At 46.3% G+C, this 15950-nt stretch overlaps 2 protein-coding genes across 4 annotated transcripts in view; one reads left to right on the top strand and one right to left on the bottom strand.

The window, feature by feature from the left end:
* The window catches only part of LOC116981840 (chromobox protein homolog 1-like), a 41177-nt gene extending 40832 nt beyond the window's left edge, over window positions 1-345 (bottom strand). Inside the window, exon 1 of the mRNA XM_033034972.1 lies at window positions 244-345. Within this exon, the coding sequence (XP_032890863.1) occupies window positions 244-247 (4 nt within the window). The 5' untranslated portion in view covers window positions 248-345. The remainder of the gene's footprint in view (window positions 1-243) is intronic.
* A 77-nt stretch (window positions 346-422) lies between these two features.
* Window positions 423-15950, top strand: part of snx11 (sorting nexin 11) — a 61356-nt gene continuing 45828 nt past the window's right edge. Inside the window, exons 1-5 of one of the 3 annotated variants that reach the window (XM_033034970.1) lie at window positions 423-492; window positions 7839-7984; window positions 9209-9295; window positions 10576-10676; window positions 11207-11305. In XM_033034970.1, coding sequence (XP_032890861.1) covers window positions 7961-7984; window positions 9209-9295; window positions 10576-10676; window positions 11207-11305 — 311 coding nt within the window. In that variant the 5' untranslated portion in view covers window positions 423-492; window positions 7839-7960. Of the gene's footprint in view, window positions 493-6098; window positions 6182-7838; window positions 8059-9208; window positions 9296-10575; window positions 10677-11206; window positions 11306-15950 lie in introns of those variants that run through there. The other 2 variants (XM_033034971.1, XM_033034969.1) reach the window with 2 other exon arrangements.

The raw sequence follows: 15950 nt of genomic DNA, 5'->3' as shown, positions 1-15950 counted from the left end.
ACTCGTTTTCTTGATACCGTCCCCAGGCTCGCGCGCGCGCCAGAGCCCCAACTTTTGTGTTGGGGGGGGAGGGGAGGGGAGGCCGGGCCCGGGGGAGAAGCAGCGCTCGCCACCCCCCCCCCCCCAGAGACAATACCGGACCCCAACCCCGCCCGTCTCTCCCCCTCCCCCCCCCCCCTTACCACCACAACACTCCCGCCCCCACATCAACAGCGAGGGGAAGACTGGAGCATCTTTACTTACCCATGTTCTCGCTGCAGATGCTGGGCGCCGGCGCCGGCGGGGCGCGGGGGGAGGGGGGGGGGGGAGAGACGGGTCTGTGGGAAGGTGGGGTTGGGGGGGGGGGGGGGGGGGCGGCGGCGGCGGCGGCGGGAGCCCGGCGCCTGGCGGCGGCGGACCGGATGTGCCCAGGGGTGGGTGGGGAAGAGGGACCCGGCGCCGGTGCACTGCCGGAAGCTGCGGGAGGGAGAGATCGTTGACAGCTGTAGTCAGGTAAAAGCGGCCGCTTTATAACTGCGTGTCGTCAATAACAATAACTATTCTCCACTGGACATCAAATAAGGTTTAAATAGTGAAACATTAAATAGGCTGCCCCCCCCATTACATTTTATCTCTGTTTGCTTCGATGTCAACTTCTCCCAGCTATTATTACAATCTTTTCCTTGAGCCCCATCCCCTTTGATGTCTCGTTCTCACACCTTACCCTTCCTCATCCCTGTGTCGCCCTCTCCCCTGACTCTCAGTCTGAAGAAGGGTCTCGACCCGAAACGTTACCCATTCCTTCTCTCCAGGGATGCTGCCTGTCCCGCTGAGTTACTCCTGCACTTTGTGTCTTCCTTCGGTGTAAATCAGCATCTGCAGTTCCTTCCTACACATTAAATAGAGTCCATCTCCCCTCCTCTCCGCTCCCCGAGAGGTGACATGCACCAGAGGTCTGTGTCACTGGGCCATTCCCTGGCCTCAGTCCGCCTCACCTCCATCAGAGGGTGTTGAATCTGTGGAATTATTTGTCACAGAAGGTTGTGGAGGCCAAGTCAGTGGATATTTTTTAAGGCAGAGATAGATAGATTCTTGATTAGTACGGGTGTCGGGGGTTATGAGGAGAAGGCAGGAGAATGGGGTTGAGAGGGAGAGATAGATCAGCTTTTTGATTGGATGGCAGAGTAGACTTGATGGGCCGAATGGTCTAATTCTGCTCCTGTCACTTATGAACTCACCTTGTCAGATCTTCGCCTTGATCCGAATATAATAAACACACTTCAAAGATGCTGTTTTATTTCTCCTCGATTCGTTGTATCCCGGCAACACTTACACATGTCAACACATCTCATAGTCCTTGTACATAGTCTGATGAAGGGTCGCGACCCAAAACATCACCCATTCCTTCTCTCCAGAGATGCTGCCTGTCCTGCTGAGTTACTCCAGCATTTTATGTCTATCTTCGGTTTAAACCAACATCAGCAGCTGGGCTGGTACATTCTGGATTTTAGAAGGATGAGAGGGCATCTCATTGAAACATATAAGATTGTTAAGGGTTTGGACACGCTAGAGGCTGGACTCCCCCAACGATGTTGGGGGAGTCCAGGGGCCACAGTTTAAGAATAGGGAGTAAGCCTTTTAGAACGGAGACGAGGAAACACTTTTTCTCACAGAGAGTGGTGAGCCTGTGGAATTCTCTGCCTCAGAGGGCGGTGGAGGCAGGTTCTCTGGATGCTTTCAAGAGAAAGCTAGATAGGGCTCTTAAAAATAGTGGAGTCGGGATATGGGGAGAAGGCAGGTACGGGGTACTGATTGGGGATGATCAGCCATGATCACATTGAATGGCGGTGCTGGCTCGAAGGGCTTAATGGACTACTCCTGCACCTATTGTCAATTGTCTATTATCTGCAGTTCCTTCCTAGACTCATAGTCCTTGGTTCTCTTGGGTGGTTTCTGGCGCTTTGCTCTGGCCACTGCCTTTGTTTGCGCTGGTACAGGATTTTGATTTGTGTCACATAATATTATGTTATGGTAGTGGGAAAAAGCCATACAATCAGGACAGATCAGCTTTGGCCTCAATTAATGGTAATGAAACACGTGAGTGCATGTTTTGCTTCCTCCTGTAGCTGTGTTTCTCAACATATTTCAGCTGATGAAAAAGTATTTAAGCTTATACACTGTCATAAAGTCATACCACGGAAACAGTCAATGAAGAAATTATGTATAAGAAGGAGCTGCAGATGCTGGATTATAGACGCAAAATTGTGGAGTAACTCAGCGGGACAGGCGGCATCTCTGGAGAAAATGGATTGGCGACGACCTTTCTTCAGACTGAGAGTCAGGAGAGAGGGAGACTCGAGATATGGAATGGGAAGGTGTGAAAATGAAAAGCAGATGTTGAGAATCAAATGTCGAAGGATTCATTGTTAGCAGAGGGGAAGGTGACAAAGATGCACACGATCAGTAAAATTTGTGGCTAAGGGGATCAGAGGGTATGGAGAGAAGGCAGGTACGGGATACTGAGTTGGATGATCAGCCATGATCATATTGAATGGCGGTGCAGGCTCGAAGGGTCGAATGGCCTACTCCTGCACCTAATTTCTATGTTTCTATGTTTCTAATCAGAAGAGCAGTGACACTAGTCGGAGAACTAGGCTGTGGGATGGATGTGGAAAGAGGGAAAGAAAGGGTTACTTGAAGTTGGAGAAATCAATATTCATACTGCTGGATTGTAAGATGTGCAGGCGAAATATGAGGAATATGAGATGCTACATGTCCTGCTGAGTTATTCCAACATTTTGTGTCTACCGTCAATGAATAAATTTTGATGTGAACTCCCGATTTTATCATTTATCAGGAGATGTGATTCTTGATCTGTTTGCATAAGATAAATCTCTTTTGTCGCTACTGGTCAATTGAGGCTTGTTAGCCAGGATATAAGAAGCACCTCATTATCTTTTTTTGACAAAGCCCAGTGGTCCTCTTGTATTCAGCTAAACAGACAAACGGGCTCTTTGTTTTTGACCCATTATCCAAGTGGAATTTAGAATTGAATTTATATGTAATTTGATATGAAAATCAGCTAAACCTCAGGTGACTTAATCCAGAACAATTTGTTAATCTGAAGCAATCTGATATTTCCCTGACAGTCTTGTGTCGTCAATACCTTTATTTATGGCTGCAAAACCTTGTGCAAATTATTTTAAGTAGGAGCAGAGGTTGAACAATATCCACCTTTATTTTGGAAAATAATACAAGCACCAGTACCAGTACTTTATTTTGGAAAGGTATGGCAGTCACTTTGGACTAAGGTTTATCTGTGAGATCCTTGAGGAACTTGGCTTGTACATGTCTGCAGATTAGGCTGCACAAAGGAGTTTAATTGTTATACATACCAGCAACAGAACAATTCAATTCTTACTGGCTTTATCTTAACCGGCCCATTAACACAATAACACACAATAAATATGCAATAATCAATAATACAATAAATTAATAACTCAATGATACTAGGTAAGCATAATAGTTCATAAGTGATAGGAGCAGAATTAGACCATTCGGCCAATTCAGATTCAGATTCAGAAAACTTTATTGTCTGTCGCAACAGAAATTTTTTTTTGACGTGGCTCCACATACAAACATACGGGAGCAGCACGCCACGAGTCGCTCACAGAGTAGCGCCCCGCCCCTTGGGTTGTCAGCAGCGATACAATAATAAAGAACACACAAACTGTAACACAAACATCCACCACAGCATTCATCACTGTGGTGGAAGGCACAAAAATTGGCCAGTCCTCCTCCATTTCCCTCCCGTGGACAGGACCAGAGTCCAAAGTCAGTCCAGTATCGGCTCTTCCTCACCGGAGACCGCGGCTTCAAGTTGTTGTAGGCCGCAGGCCGGCGGTCAAGATTTAAAGTCCCCGCCGCAGCCAGAAGCACCGTAGACTGCAGGGCCAGCGGTCGAAGCTCCCCTCCAGGGGTGATGGTAAGTCCATGCCGGCCCCGCGGTAGAAGTTGGCCGCGGGCCGGCAGTGATGGCTTCTTCTTCCCCCGGGTCCCCCACGAGGGGGACGCCGCACCAGCTGGAGCTCTGCAGACCGCGGCTTCAGGCTGCGACTTCAGGCTGCCGGCTGCCCCGGGCCAGCGAAACGGAGCGCTCCCCTCCAGCGAGCCCCAGCGAGGGTTCACCCGCTCCACGCCGAGAGTCCACGCAGCGCCCGCCGCTGAAGCCCCGGGCACGTCTCCGGGAAAGGCCGCGCCGATCGTTGATGTTAGGTCACGGGGGAGGCGACCTGGAAAAAGTCGCCTCTCCATGGAGGAGGCGACCGAAGCGGTTTCCCCCTTACCCCCCCACACCACCCCCCACACAAAGCACACCGAGAAACACAAAATACATACTTTAAAACATACTAAAAAATAAGAAAAAGTTGAAAAAAACTGACGCGCTGCTGACAATCAAGTCTACTCTGCCATTCAATCATGGCTGATCTATCTCTCCCTCCTAACCCGATTCTCCTGCCCTCTCCCCATAACCCCTGAAACCCGAACTAATCAAGAACCACAACCAAAGTCCCCAATTATCGCCATAAAAGGTAATTGATGCTGAGGTAGTAGTTCATGTTGTGCAGTGTTCAAGAACCTGATGGCTGATCTATCTCTTCTTCCTATCCCTATTCCCATGCCTTCTTTCCATAACCTCTCATCAAGAAGTTATGAGCTTATGTGGTAGAGACGGAGGAATTGTTCTGCTCTGTCAATGCCATTGGAGCTAATTGGAACAAGTTACTGAACCCAACATCTGAAATATCTAAATTACAAACAAAGGCAATTGGCAGTGTTGCAGGGAGTGCAGGCTGGATATCTCAGTGTTGTAGTGAGCACCTGTGTCTCTGCCCCACTTTCTCACCATGTGTGCTGTTCCTGTTGCCATGTTTTATTTAGTATAGAAATACAGCGCAGAAACAGGCCCTTCAGCCCACTGAGTCTTTACTGACCAGCGATCCCCGCACACTTACACTACCCTACACACACTAGGGACAATGGTACATTTATAACCAGCCAATTAACCACCAACCCTGTACATCTTTGCAGCGTGGGAGGAAACCGAAGATCTCGGAGAAAACCCACGCAGGTCACAGGGCCAACATACAAACTCCGTTCACCTGTAGCCAGGATGGAACCCGGGTCTCTGGCGCTGTGAGGCATATAGTCATTTTATTTATGAAGGAACTGCAAATGCTGGTTTAAACTGTAGACACAAAAAGCTGGAGTAACTCAGCAGGACAGGCAGCATCCCTGGAGAGAAGGAATGGGTGACATTTCAGGTCGAGACCTTTTTTTCCCCTGTATCTGACGATGGACCTTGCAACAAAAGCTTAGTAGGGTGAGATAGGGTCGATGTGATGTGGAGCCTCGTGAGAGAGCACACCTTGCTTACTGGGACCCTGGGTTTGTGGGTTTTTGCGTACAATTTAAATTGACCCAGGACGATTCAGTAATCTTTCCTATCAGCTGTTACATTCAGCCTCTTGGCACTATCGGGATGACACCAACTTCTCTCCAACTGTTATCAATGCTGCAACAGCTGGATGTTTAAAGGGAAGGTCTGGTGTAACAGGCTGCAGAATTACAAACAACATTCTGACAACCCATCTTGAGAAATGTAAACCTCCCCAGCTTTTTAATAGCACAAACTTGGCATTTGCAATGATTACTTTGTGATTTAACTTTGCCACTGTGCTGTATTTCAGGTTGTGGCTCTTCACCACTATTCTTCAATTAAAACAAATAATTTCACCAATTAATATTTTGCCTAAACCAATGAAAGAACAAATGTCAGGACAGTTTTTCTCTCTTCCCCGGTCTCTCTACCCCTCCTTCTCTCTCTCCCTCCTCTCTTCTCTCTCTCCTTCCTCTCTTCTCTCTCTCCCTCCTCTCTTCTCTCTCTACCCTCTGCTCTCTCCCCCCCTCCTCTCTCCTGCCCCCTTCTCCTCTCTCTACCCCCTTCCTTCTCTCCCTCCTCCCCTTCTGCGTGAGATGTTTGTCGGGCGGGAGGGAGGTGATATCAGTGTGTTGCACGTTGACTCTGTGCCTGCATGGACTGCAGCTTGTGTAATGAGGTGGCATTCAGTGCCGTGTGGGGCAGAGGTCTGGACCTGCTGCTGGCTGCCAGTGTCACTTGGATGTGGAACCACGGTGAAAGGTGAGGCTCTGGGTCGGAATCCACTGCCTGGATTACTAACTGCCCAGAGATGAGCTGAACTGTTGCTCTTGTCCATCTTACTCACAGATACTCAGTCATGTTGAAAACAGTATTATTAAATAGACAAGAAAGAATCGAGATTGATAACATATTTTCTCAGTTTTCTTTCCACTTTTCTACTTTATTGCTATGCTGAACTACCGTACATAGATTTTGGGGCATTATTGTCTTTGCACTATTATTGTTTGTTTATTTGTTTCTTTGTTTCTTTTATATATGTAGTCAACATTTTTTCTTTATTATTATGGGTTTTACAGAGTACTATGTTTCCATATCTGCTGTACTGCTACTAGTAAGAATTTAATTGTTCCATTTTGGGACATATGACAAGAAAACATGTGTAGAAAAGAACTGAAGATGCTGGATTATACTGAAAATGGACACAAAGTGCTGTAGTGACTCAGTGGGTCAGGCAGCATCTCTGGAAAAAAAGGATGGGTGACGTTTCGGGTTGGGACCCTTCAGACTTCATTCCGACAATTAAATGCATGATATTCTTGATATTCTTTGCTGCTATTGTTGTATTGCTTGAGCTGTGGACATTATCCTTTCACAGACTTTGTGTAGTCTGCATGCTTTAACTCGAATGATATTGGCTTTTAACGAGTTAAAGTATGAAGACAGTTTGAAAAAGTTTGTGTTGATTTGTAACTGTGACCTAACCCGCGAGTTCTGGCGAGTTTGCACTCGACTCATACTCGCAGCATGGTCGACATGAGGTCGTAGGAGGTCTTTGTAACTCTCCTTCATGCTCGAATACAGTCCCTGTGTACTCGAGGCCTCAGCTAGGTCGCGGCGTTTTTTTCAACATGTTGAAAAATGCCCGCGAGTAAAATAACGTTGCCATGGAAAAAATCGATACTTTTTTTACTCGTAGGTTTAGTCGTAGTAGGTCGTCATGTTGGTCGTAGGTAATCGAGGGTAGTCGAAGGTAGTTGTAGATAGTCTTCATCATAGTCGCCCAAGTGTGACAGCCCCTTAAGGGTGAACTCATCATGGTTTTCAAAATATTAAACGGATGCAGTAGGGTTGATGGAGAGAGAGTTTACTGTGGCGTTGAGCTCAGCATATTATTGGAGGCAAGCTGTTCAATGGTGAATTGCGGAAGGCCTTTTCCCCCCACACAAACTGCTGTGTGAATCTCAAGTTTTCTGCCTAACTGGTCCCACAGATCACTCTTTCGGCAGAAGATACATCCGCTTGCAATCAGGTACCACCAGATTCAGAAACAGTCCCTCCCCACTGATATCAGACTACTGAACGGCCTTCCCATAAATGAGGGTTTAGTCCTAATCTTCCAATCTATTTCATTGTGAATCTTGCACTTTTTCTCTGTAACTGTAACGTTATAATGATGTCACACCACATTCTGCTCTCTGATATTTTTCCCGTTGCACTCCCTGTTGTACTCATGTAGTGCTTGATGGAATTCATATACGGCAGGATTTGCTCTGGATAGCACACAAACAAAGCTTTTCCCTATATCTTAGCAGGCTGACGATAATTAACTAATGGCAATAAGAATTTCCCTGTGATCTTTTCTCCTCACATTCCCATCAACTCCCCCAAATTAATCCTATTTTAATTACTTTTTCAGCAAGGTGATTCATCGATTACACGTTTGTAAAGGACAACAAGAAGTTGTCGTGTCGATGGAAAGGTTGTCTCCGTGTGTCTGTGGTCTTCAAATGCTGCCCTGAATCCTCACCTGAGAACAGAATGATGAACGAGCAAGAGGAAGAGGTAAAGAATTAGAACATAGTAACTACCAAGTCACCATGGATCCTAAGCATCTTCATCTTCTAGATGAGCCTACCGTAAGGGACTTTCCTATCCATGTACCTGTCCAAGTGTCTTTCCAATGTTGTTACAGGACTTTCCTCAACTACCTCCTCTCGGAAGGGGAGTTAAAATGTTTGGCAACCGGAAGATCACGTAGGCCAAGGCGGACTGAGCGTACTCGTTCAGCGAAACTATCACCCAATTTGTGTTGGTCTCGCCAATATATATATAGGAGTCCACACCTGGAACAGCGGATACGGTAGATGAGGTTGAAGGAACTGCATGTGAACCACTGCCTCATCTGAAAGGACAGTTGGGTCCCTGGATGGAGTGGAGAGAGGAGGTATAGCGATGGGTGTTGCATTTCCTGCGGTTACTGGGGAAAGCACCTGGTGGGGGGGGGTGGTTTGGGTGGGAAGGGATAGGTGAACCAAGCAGTAAACGTAGCAGGTCTGAAACAAATCATCTTCTTCTTACCCAGTCGATCAGGATCAATGATGACTTGAATCAGCTCGAGCTCGAACACCTTCACTCAGTCTCATTTCGCTGAACGCCTTCGCTCAGTCTGCCTGGACTTACCTGATCTCCCGGTTGCTAAACACTTCAATTCCCCTTCCCGTTCTCACACTGACCTTTCTGTCTTAGGCCTCCTCCATTGTCAGTGAGGCCAAATGCAGATTGGAGGAATGGCACCTCATATTTCGCTTGGGCAGCTTACAACCCAGCAGTATGCATTTCTCTAACTTCAAGTAACCCCTGCATTCCCTACCTCTCCATCCCTCCCGCACCCAAGTCACACCAGCTTCTCGTTCTCACCTAGCAAAGCTAACAATGGCCTGTTTCCTTTATGATCATTACTTTTTTTGCATATCTTTCATTCATTTGTTCTATACCTCTCAACCACCGTCTATATCTCTCCTTTCCCTTTCTCCTGACTCTAGTCTGAGGAAGTGTCTCGACCCGAAACATCACCCATTCCTTCTCTCCAGAGATGTTGCCTGTCCCGCTGAGTTACTCCAGCATATTGTGTCTATCTTCCCGTTTGTTTATTCAGGTCTGCCTGTTATCGAGCTGGGAAAAGGATGGAATGAAATAGAAGGGAAATGCTCACAGCATGTGAGCTTTGAATGAAACCACACTCCTTTATATTTGATGTACTTAACGTTCAAACATTATGTTCGGTAGGAATTCATCACTGTGAGGGTGCAGGATCCACAAATTCAAGATCAGAATTCTTGGGCGTCGTATGTGGATTATAAAATATTCCTCTATGTAAGTATAGTCATTGATGTTTTCTCAAAAGTGATGCAGTGTGGTTTAAAAACTCGGCAGGTCAAGCAGCATCTAAGGAGAGAGAAACTGAAGAGTTTCAACGGCCTTTTATCATTTCAGATTGCATCCATTTGAAACATTAACTCTGCCTCTTTCTACATAGACCCTGCCTGACCTGTTGAATACCTCTACTATTTTCTTTTTTTAATATTTCCAGTATCTACAGTTTTTGTTATTACAATAAAATGATAAACATTAAAGGGAATTGCAATGGCAGATTTCATATCTTCTGGTGTGGAAATCCAGAACAAGGGTTATCATATACCTATTAAAAGTCTGATCTTGGATGTGTGTGTGTTTGTTCGTGTGTTTATTTGTCTGTGTATAATCATATCTTCTCGAAAAAGCGACGCGTTAATGGTAAAATGTTTACATATTCTGGTAGAGATTTTTCCCCTGGAGTCCAAAATCGCCTTATCTGAAAATTTCATGCAGTGGGCACTGCCTGAGGAAAGCAGGACCACTCACACCCTGGTCATTCCCTCTTCTCCCCTCTCCCGTCGGGCAAAGATACAGAAGCTTGAAATCGCCTAGCACCAGATTCTTCCCGGCTGCTATCAGACTACTCAGCGACCTTCCCACAAACCAGTGTGTAGGAAAGAACTGCAGATGCTAGTTTAAATCGAAGGTAGACATAAAATGCTGGAGTAACTCAGCGGGACAGGCAGCATTTCTGGAGAGAAGGAATGGGTGACGTTTCGGGTCGAGACCTGAGTTTGAAGAAGTCTTTTCACTTTGAAAGTCTTCTGAGTTTGAAGTGTCTGAAGAAGGGTCTCGACCCGAAACGTCACCCATTCCTTCTCTCCAGAGATGCTGCCTGTCCCGCTGAGTTACTCCAGCATTTTGTGTCTACCTCCCACAAACTAGGATGTCGTCTCAATCTCCCAACCTACCACATTGAAGGATTATATGTTAATTTCTCTAGCTGTAACATTATATTCTGTACTCTGTTTATTTTTTTCTTTCCGCTACTTGTTGTACTTGTGTGTGGCTAGATTGTACCCGTGTAGTTTGATTTGATTGGTTAATACACCAATGCTTTTCACAATATCTTGCTACATGTTACAATAATACATAAATTAACAACAATACCAACGTCAATTATTGGCCTGTGTTGTAAGACCAGGCTACTTACATCACCTGCAGGGACAAGTCTTGTAATTTGAGTGTAAGTCAAGGTGGATGTGGTTAATAACAGGCTCTTTGCTGCACTCTTTCAGACAAACAGCAAGGCGTTCACTGTGAAATCCTCCTGTGTGCGAAGACGGTATCGGGAGTTTGAGTGGCTGAGACGCCGGCTGCAGAAGAATGCTGGACTAGTGTAAGTACACCTTGGACGGAGGCTCCTGCCCAACCATGCATTCATGGTACGGAACCAAAGTTAGTGATGCTGGAGTCAGTAGGAGGGTTAGCATCGTTACACCGGGTGCTGCCACTGTTGGCCCGGCCAGAGTTCATCCAAGATGCTGTCGAAAGTTGAGGCTCCAACAGTGAAGCCGTTTCTCAGTGATATACGGGTAGGTCCTTCCATAAGCTAGGGTACTGCCCAACTCACCTAAACCCCATTGCAGACAGTGGTCTTTGTCTATGATTCACTACAACCATAATGCTACAATGTTGATAGATCGCTACAATTCACTACAACCATAATGCTACATTGCTGTGAACTATCTTCTGCACTCTGCACCTTCCCCTTTGCTCTTTCTATTTGACTTGAGTTTAACGATTGCATTTATGTGTAATATATCTGATCTATTTGGATAGCTTGCAAACAAAGCTTTTGACTGTTCCTCGGTACACATGACAATAATAAAGCTAAACCTGACCTTGCCTTTGCTTTTGTTTTCACAGATCTCTCCCAGAACTGCCGGGCAAGAAAGCATTTCTCCAAGTTAATGACACTGAAGCTATAGAGAGGAGGCGACAGGGTTTGCAGCAATTCCTGCAGAAGTAAGTGCAGCATGGTAGAATGAACGACATTTACCTGCGTTGTTGTGGAGTTTTTTGCGGGAGAACTGTGTGATTTCAAGCTGGAGTTTCATTTGTCATTAGAATACCACCTCCAGCTTCCTATCCATGTAGCTGCCCTTCATTGTCACTGAGTTTAGATCCCGGCACTACTTCACTGGGAGCACCATCACCAGAAGCTCTGCAGCCGTTCCCCAAGTGGTTCAGTCCTCAAGAATGTCATAGACTCATACAGCATGGAAACAGGCCCAACTTGCCCACATTGGCCAACATGCCCCATCTACATTAGTCCCACCTGCCCGCGTTTTGGCCCATATCCCTCCAAACCTGTTCCATCCATGTACCTAAGTAACTGTTACTTAAACGCTGGGATAGTCCCTGCCTCAACTAACTCCTCTGGCAGCTCGTTCCATATACCCACCACTCTTTGTGTGAAAAAGTTACCCCACAGATTCCTAATAAATCTTTCCCCTTCACCTGAAACATATGTCCTCTGGTCCTCAATTCACCTACTCTGGGTAAGAGACTGTGCATTTACCCGATCTATTCCTCTCATGATTTTCTACACCTCTATAAGATCACCCCCCCATCCTCCTGCGCTCCAAGGAATAGAGTCCCAGCCTGCTCAACCTCTCTCTATATATAACTCAGACCCTCTAGCCCTGGCAACATCCTGTCATTGTGATGTTGCAGTTGTTGTTGCGAGCTCACAGTTCCAGCATCCAGAGATTTGATCCTGGTGCTGTCTCTGTGCAGCATTAGCTCGAAATCATTTGTAGCCTTTGAAGAATCCTGGCAATGTCTAATATGTTGCTTTACTCAAAATGGTTACTAATTCAAAATACACCTCTGTTCTTGTGGAATGTTAACACACACTGTCCAATCACCTGCCCAGATGTAGGTTTATTTTAAGGTTCATCGCTCCAGCTTTTGTAACAGCACCATTTTCTGGAATCCTTATTTTATGATTGAAAGATACAGCATGGAAACAGGCCTTTCGGCTCACCCCCACCGAGTCCGCGCCGACCATCGATCACCCGGGCACACTGGTTCTATGCCATCCCAATTTCGCAACCCCACTCCTTTACACACTAAGAACAATTTGCAGAGGCCAATTAACCTACAAACCCACACCTCTTTGAGATGTGGGAGAAAACTGTAACACCTGGGCACAGGCAACATGCAAACTCCACACAAACAGCACCTGAGGTTAGAATCGAACCCGGGTCTAAGGGCGCTGTGAGGCAGCAACTCTACCAGCTGTGCCATCGTGCACCCAATGTTGTTCATTGAGTACCGGATGGATACACGTACTTGTACTTGATCTCTATAAGTGTTTTGCATTTATAAATGTGATCGCAGGTCTACAACTGTAAGTTGATAGAGGTGACGTTGTCATTCGGAGTAATTTATTGTTTGGGACACCCTCTAGTGGTGAGTCAGGCACCTCTGACACTCAGCAAGATGTTGCATTGATCCCAGCGCCGGCTCTGTTTCATTGCTGTTTTAAAACATTCTAGCATGTAAACAGTGTTAAAAATAATTACAAACCGATTGAGCAACAAATTTAAGGTAGACGCAAAATGCTGGAGTAACTCAGCAGGTGAGGCAGCATCTCTGGAGAGAAGGAATTGGTGATGTTTCAGGTCGAGACACTTCTTCCGACTGATATCAGGGGAGGGACGGGACAAACATAGAATGTAGTCGGAGACAGCAACAAATTTATATTTCCAGAGAGGAGATACAAAGAACTGCAGATGCTGGAATCTTGGGTAAAATACAAAGTGCTGGAGTAATTCAGATGGTCAGGCAGAACCTCCGGAGGGAATGCTTAGGCGACATTTGAAGAAGCACCTTGTTTATCCATTCCTTCCACAGACGCTCCAAGACCCACTGAGGTATTCCAGCTAGGTTTTATATTTAATAATTTCCATTTGCCTTTGTTGCTGGTTTTTAATTTGTCATAGTCATATAGTGTGACAACAGGCCCTTCGGCCCAACTTTCCCACGCCGACCAACATGCCCCACCAACACCAGTCCCACCTGCTTGCGTTTGGCCCATATCCCTCCAAACCTGTCCTATCCATGTACCTATCTAAATGTTTGTTAAACGTTGCTTCAATGTCTAGCTCAACTACCTCCTCTGGCAGCTTGTTCCATACACCCACCACCCTTTGTGTGAAAAATGTTACCCCTCAGGTTCCTATTAAATCTTCCCCCCCCCCCCCCCCCCTCACCTTAAACCTATTTCCTCCGGTCTTCGATTCCCCTACTCTGGGCTAGAAGCTCTGTGCGTCTACCCGATCCATTCATCCCACGTGATCCTGGAGCGGGTTTGAACCCACCGCCCTCTGAAACAGAGACAAAAATTCTACCAGCTAGAGAGAGATAAAATCAACAGCACAGTTATTTCATAGAGATGAACACAGACATGTACTGTATATATACCTCCAGCAGTTTGGTTCTATGCTGAATAGATAACCTTCCCATTGTCACATTGACGTTTCTGGAATCTGGTTACATGCAAATTGGTTGTTGGAATTACCGACATTAACACTGTGAGTGCATCACTTTGAACATTTGCTTAATTGGCTGTAAAGCACCTGGGGATGTGCTGCGGTTGTGCTGATTAACTGTCCCCGTGGGATGCTTGCCGCAAGGTCCTGTCCTCCGATATTTGGAGACAGCAGGAGAATATTGGAGGAGCGGTAATCCTCACTGCGCTAGTCCTGACTTCGTCACCGCCGCCCTCAGGAATGCCCGGAAGAATTTTATCTGCATTTAATTATTTTGAAGTGTGGTTACCTGTTCTGTAGCCAATGAAACAACAGATTACTTTACTCTTAGACTTTACAGGTACAGCATGCAAACAGGCCCTTCGTTCCACCACCTCCGTGCCATACACTGGCACTATTCTACACAATAGGGCCAATTTCCAGAAGCCACTTGACCTACAAACCTGTACATCTATGGAGTGTGAAAGGAAACGGGAGCACTTGTACAAGGAGAACATATAAACTCCACACAGAGAGCACCTGGAGTCAGGATCGAACCCGTGTCTCTGGCGCTGTAAGGCAGCAACTCTACCGCTGCACCCTGCCAGCTGGTGAACAGCCAGGATCCAGGGAGAAGTCCTTGTCATTTTTTAAGTAGTAGAATGGGAACTTAACAGATATCAGAAATAAAGATTGGGTTTAAAAACATCCCCAGATTGGGCCCCGCAGCAATGTAGGTACTACACATAGAAAGGAGCGCTGCACACGGTGAATACCCCAAGAACGAGTCCTGGGGTAGACTTCAACTCACCACCATCTGAATCAGTGACAGCAATTCCATCAGCAAGAGAGACAGCCAAAAACACCAGCGCAGTAATTTCACAGAGATCCACCACGTTACACATTATCTAGCCCAAGCACTGTGCAGGCAGTTTAACTGCTATCTGTATTTCAGCACAGGCAATGGCCAAGCAATGGTCACAATATCAGACGGGGCATGGTAGGCACGGCACAGTGGCGCAGCGGGAGAGATGCTGCCTTTGTTTGACATGGGTTCCATCCTGACTACGGGTGCTGTTTATACGGTGTTTGTATGTCCTCCCTGTGACTGCGTGGGTTTTCTACGGGTGCTCCAGTTTCCTCCCACACTCCAAAGACGTACAGGTTTGTAGGTTAATTGGCTTGGGTAAAAATTGTAAATTGTCCCTAATGTGTGTGTGAAGGATAGTGTCAGTGTGCGGGGATCGCTGGTCGGCGCGGACTCGGTGGACCGAAGGGCCTGTTTCCCCACTGTATCTGTTAACTAAACTAAACCCATGTTCCAGCTTGCTGTCCCTGTGACTCCATGGATTCCTCTGGCTGCTCCCGTTTCTTCCCAAATCTCAGGCTGGAAATTTAATTGGCTGCTGTATAGTGTCCCTCATGCGAAGTTGAATGGTATAATCTGAGGGGGACTTGGTCAGAAAGTCACGATCATACTCTTTGGGCGACTACTCACGACCATACAGGCGTCGCATGTCGACATGTCGCGGGGTGACATGGCCTGTATGGTCGTGAGTAGTCACCCAAAGGGTTGTACCTTTTTCTGGTCGCCGCTGGATTTTCAGCATGTTGGAAATTTTCGGCGACCTGCAGCGACTATGGCGGGTGCCGGCAAGTCGCAGAAAAAAATCGCGTAAGTGGGACAGGCCCATTACACACAGCTACAATCTGGAATCGTTTATCTAAACCACAGAGAGAGGAAAACCTTTGTGTGTTTAGTATTTGTATGAAACCTACAACGTTAACTGCAACAAGCAATTATAGTTCGATAATTACCGTGGCAGTCAATGTAATCACAGCTGCGGATGCTAGGAATGGCAAAAGAAATGCTGGAAACCAGCGTTAAATCTAAAGAGATCAATAATTTGGGGGTAAATCTTGCTACAGCATCAATTTAGGAGCCACTAATTTAAAATTTTCATGGAATGAGGAAATATAAATCCTAGGATGTCCATTAAAGAGTGCTGGACTGCATATGATTATGATCTTTGCCCATTTCCCCCGAGATCAGTGGCTCCGACTTCAAGCCTTTAAGTTCTATATATATAAAAGACCCGGACATCTAATTATTTCTTTCTTTGTAAAATCTC

This window comes from Amblyraja radiata, chromosome 16 (assembly GCF_010909765.2).
Source record: "Amblyraja radiata isolate CabotCenter1 chromosome 16, sAmbRad1.1.pri, whole genome shotgun sequence".
In the NCBI taxonomy this organism is placed as follows: domain Eukaryota; kingdom Metazoa; phylum Chordata; class Chondrichthyes; order Rajiformes; family Rajidae; genus Amblyraja; species Amblyraja radiata.
Note: the sequence above shows the minus strand (reverse complement) of the source record. Positions and strands in the feature narration are given on the sequence as shown.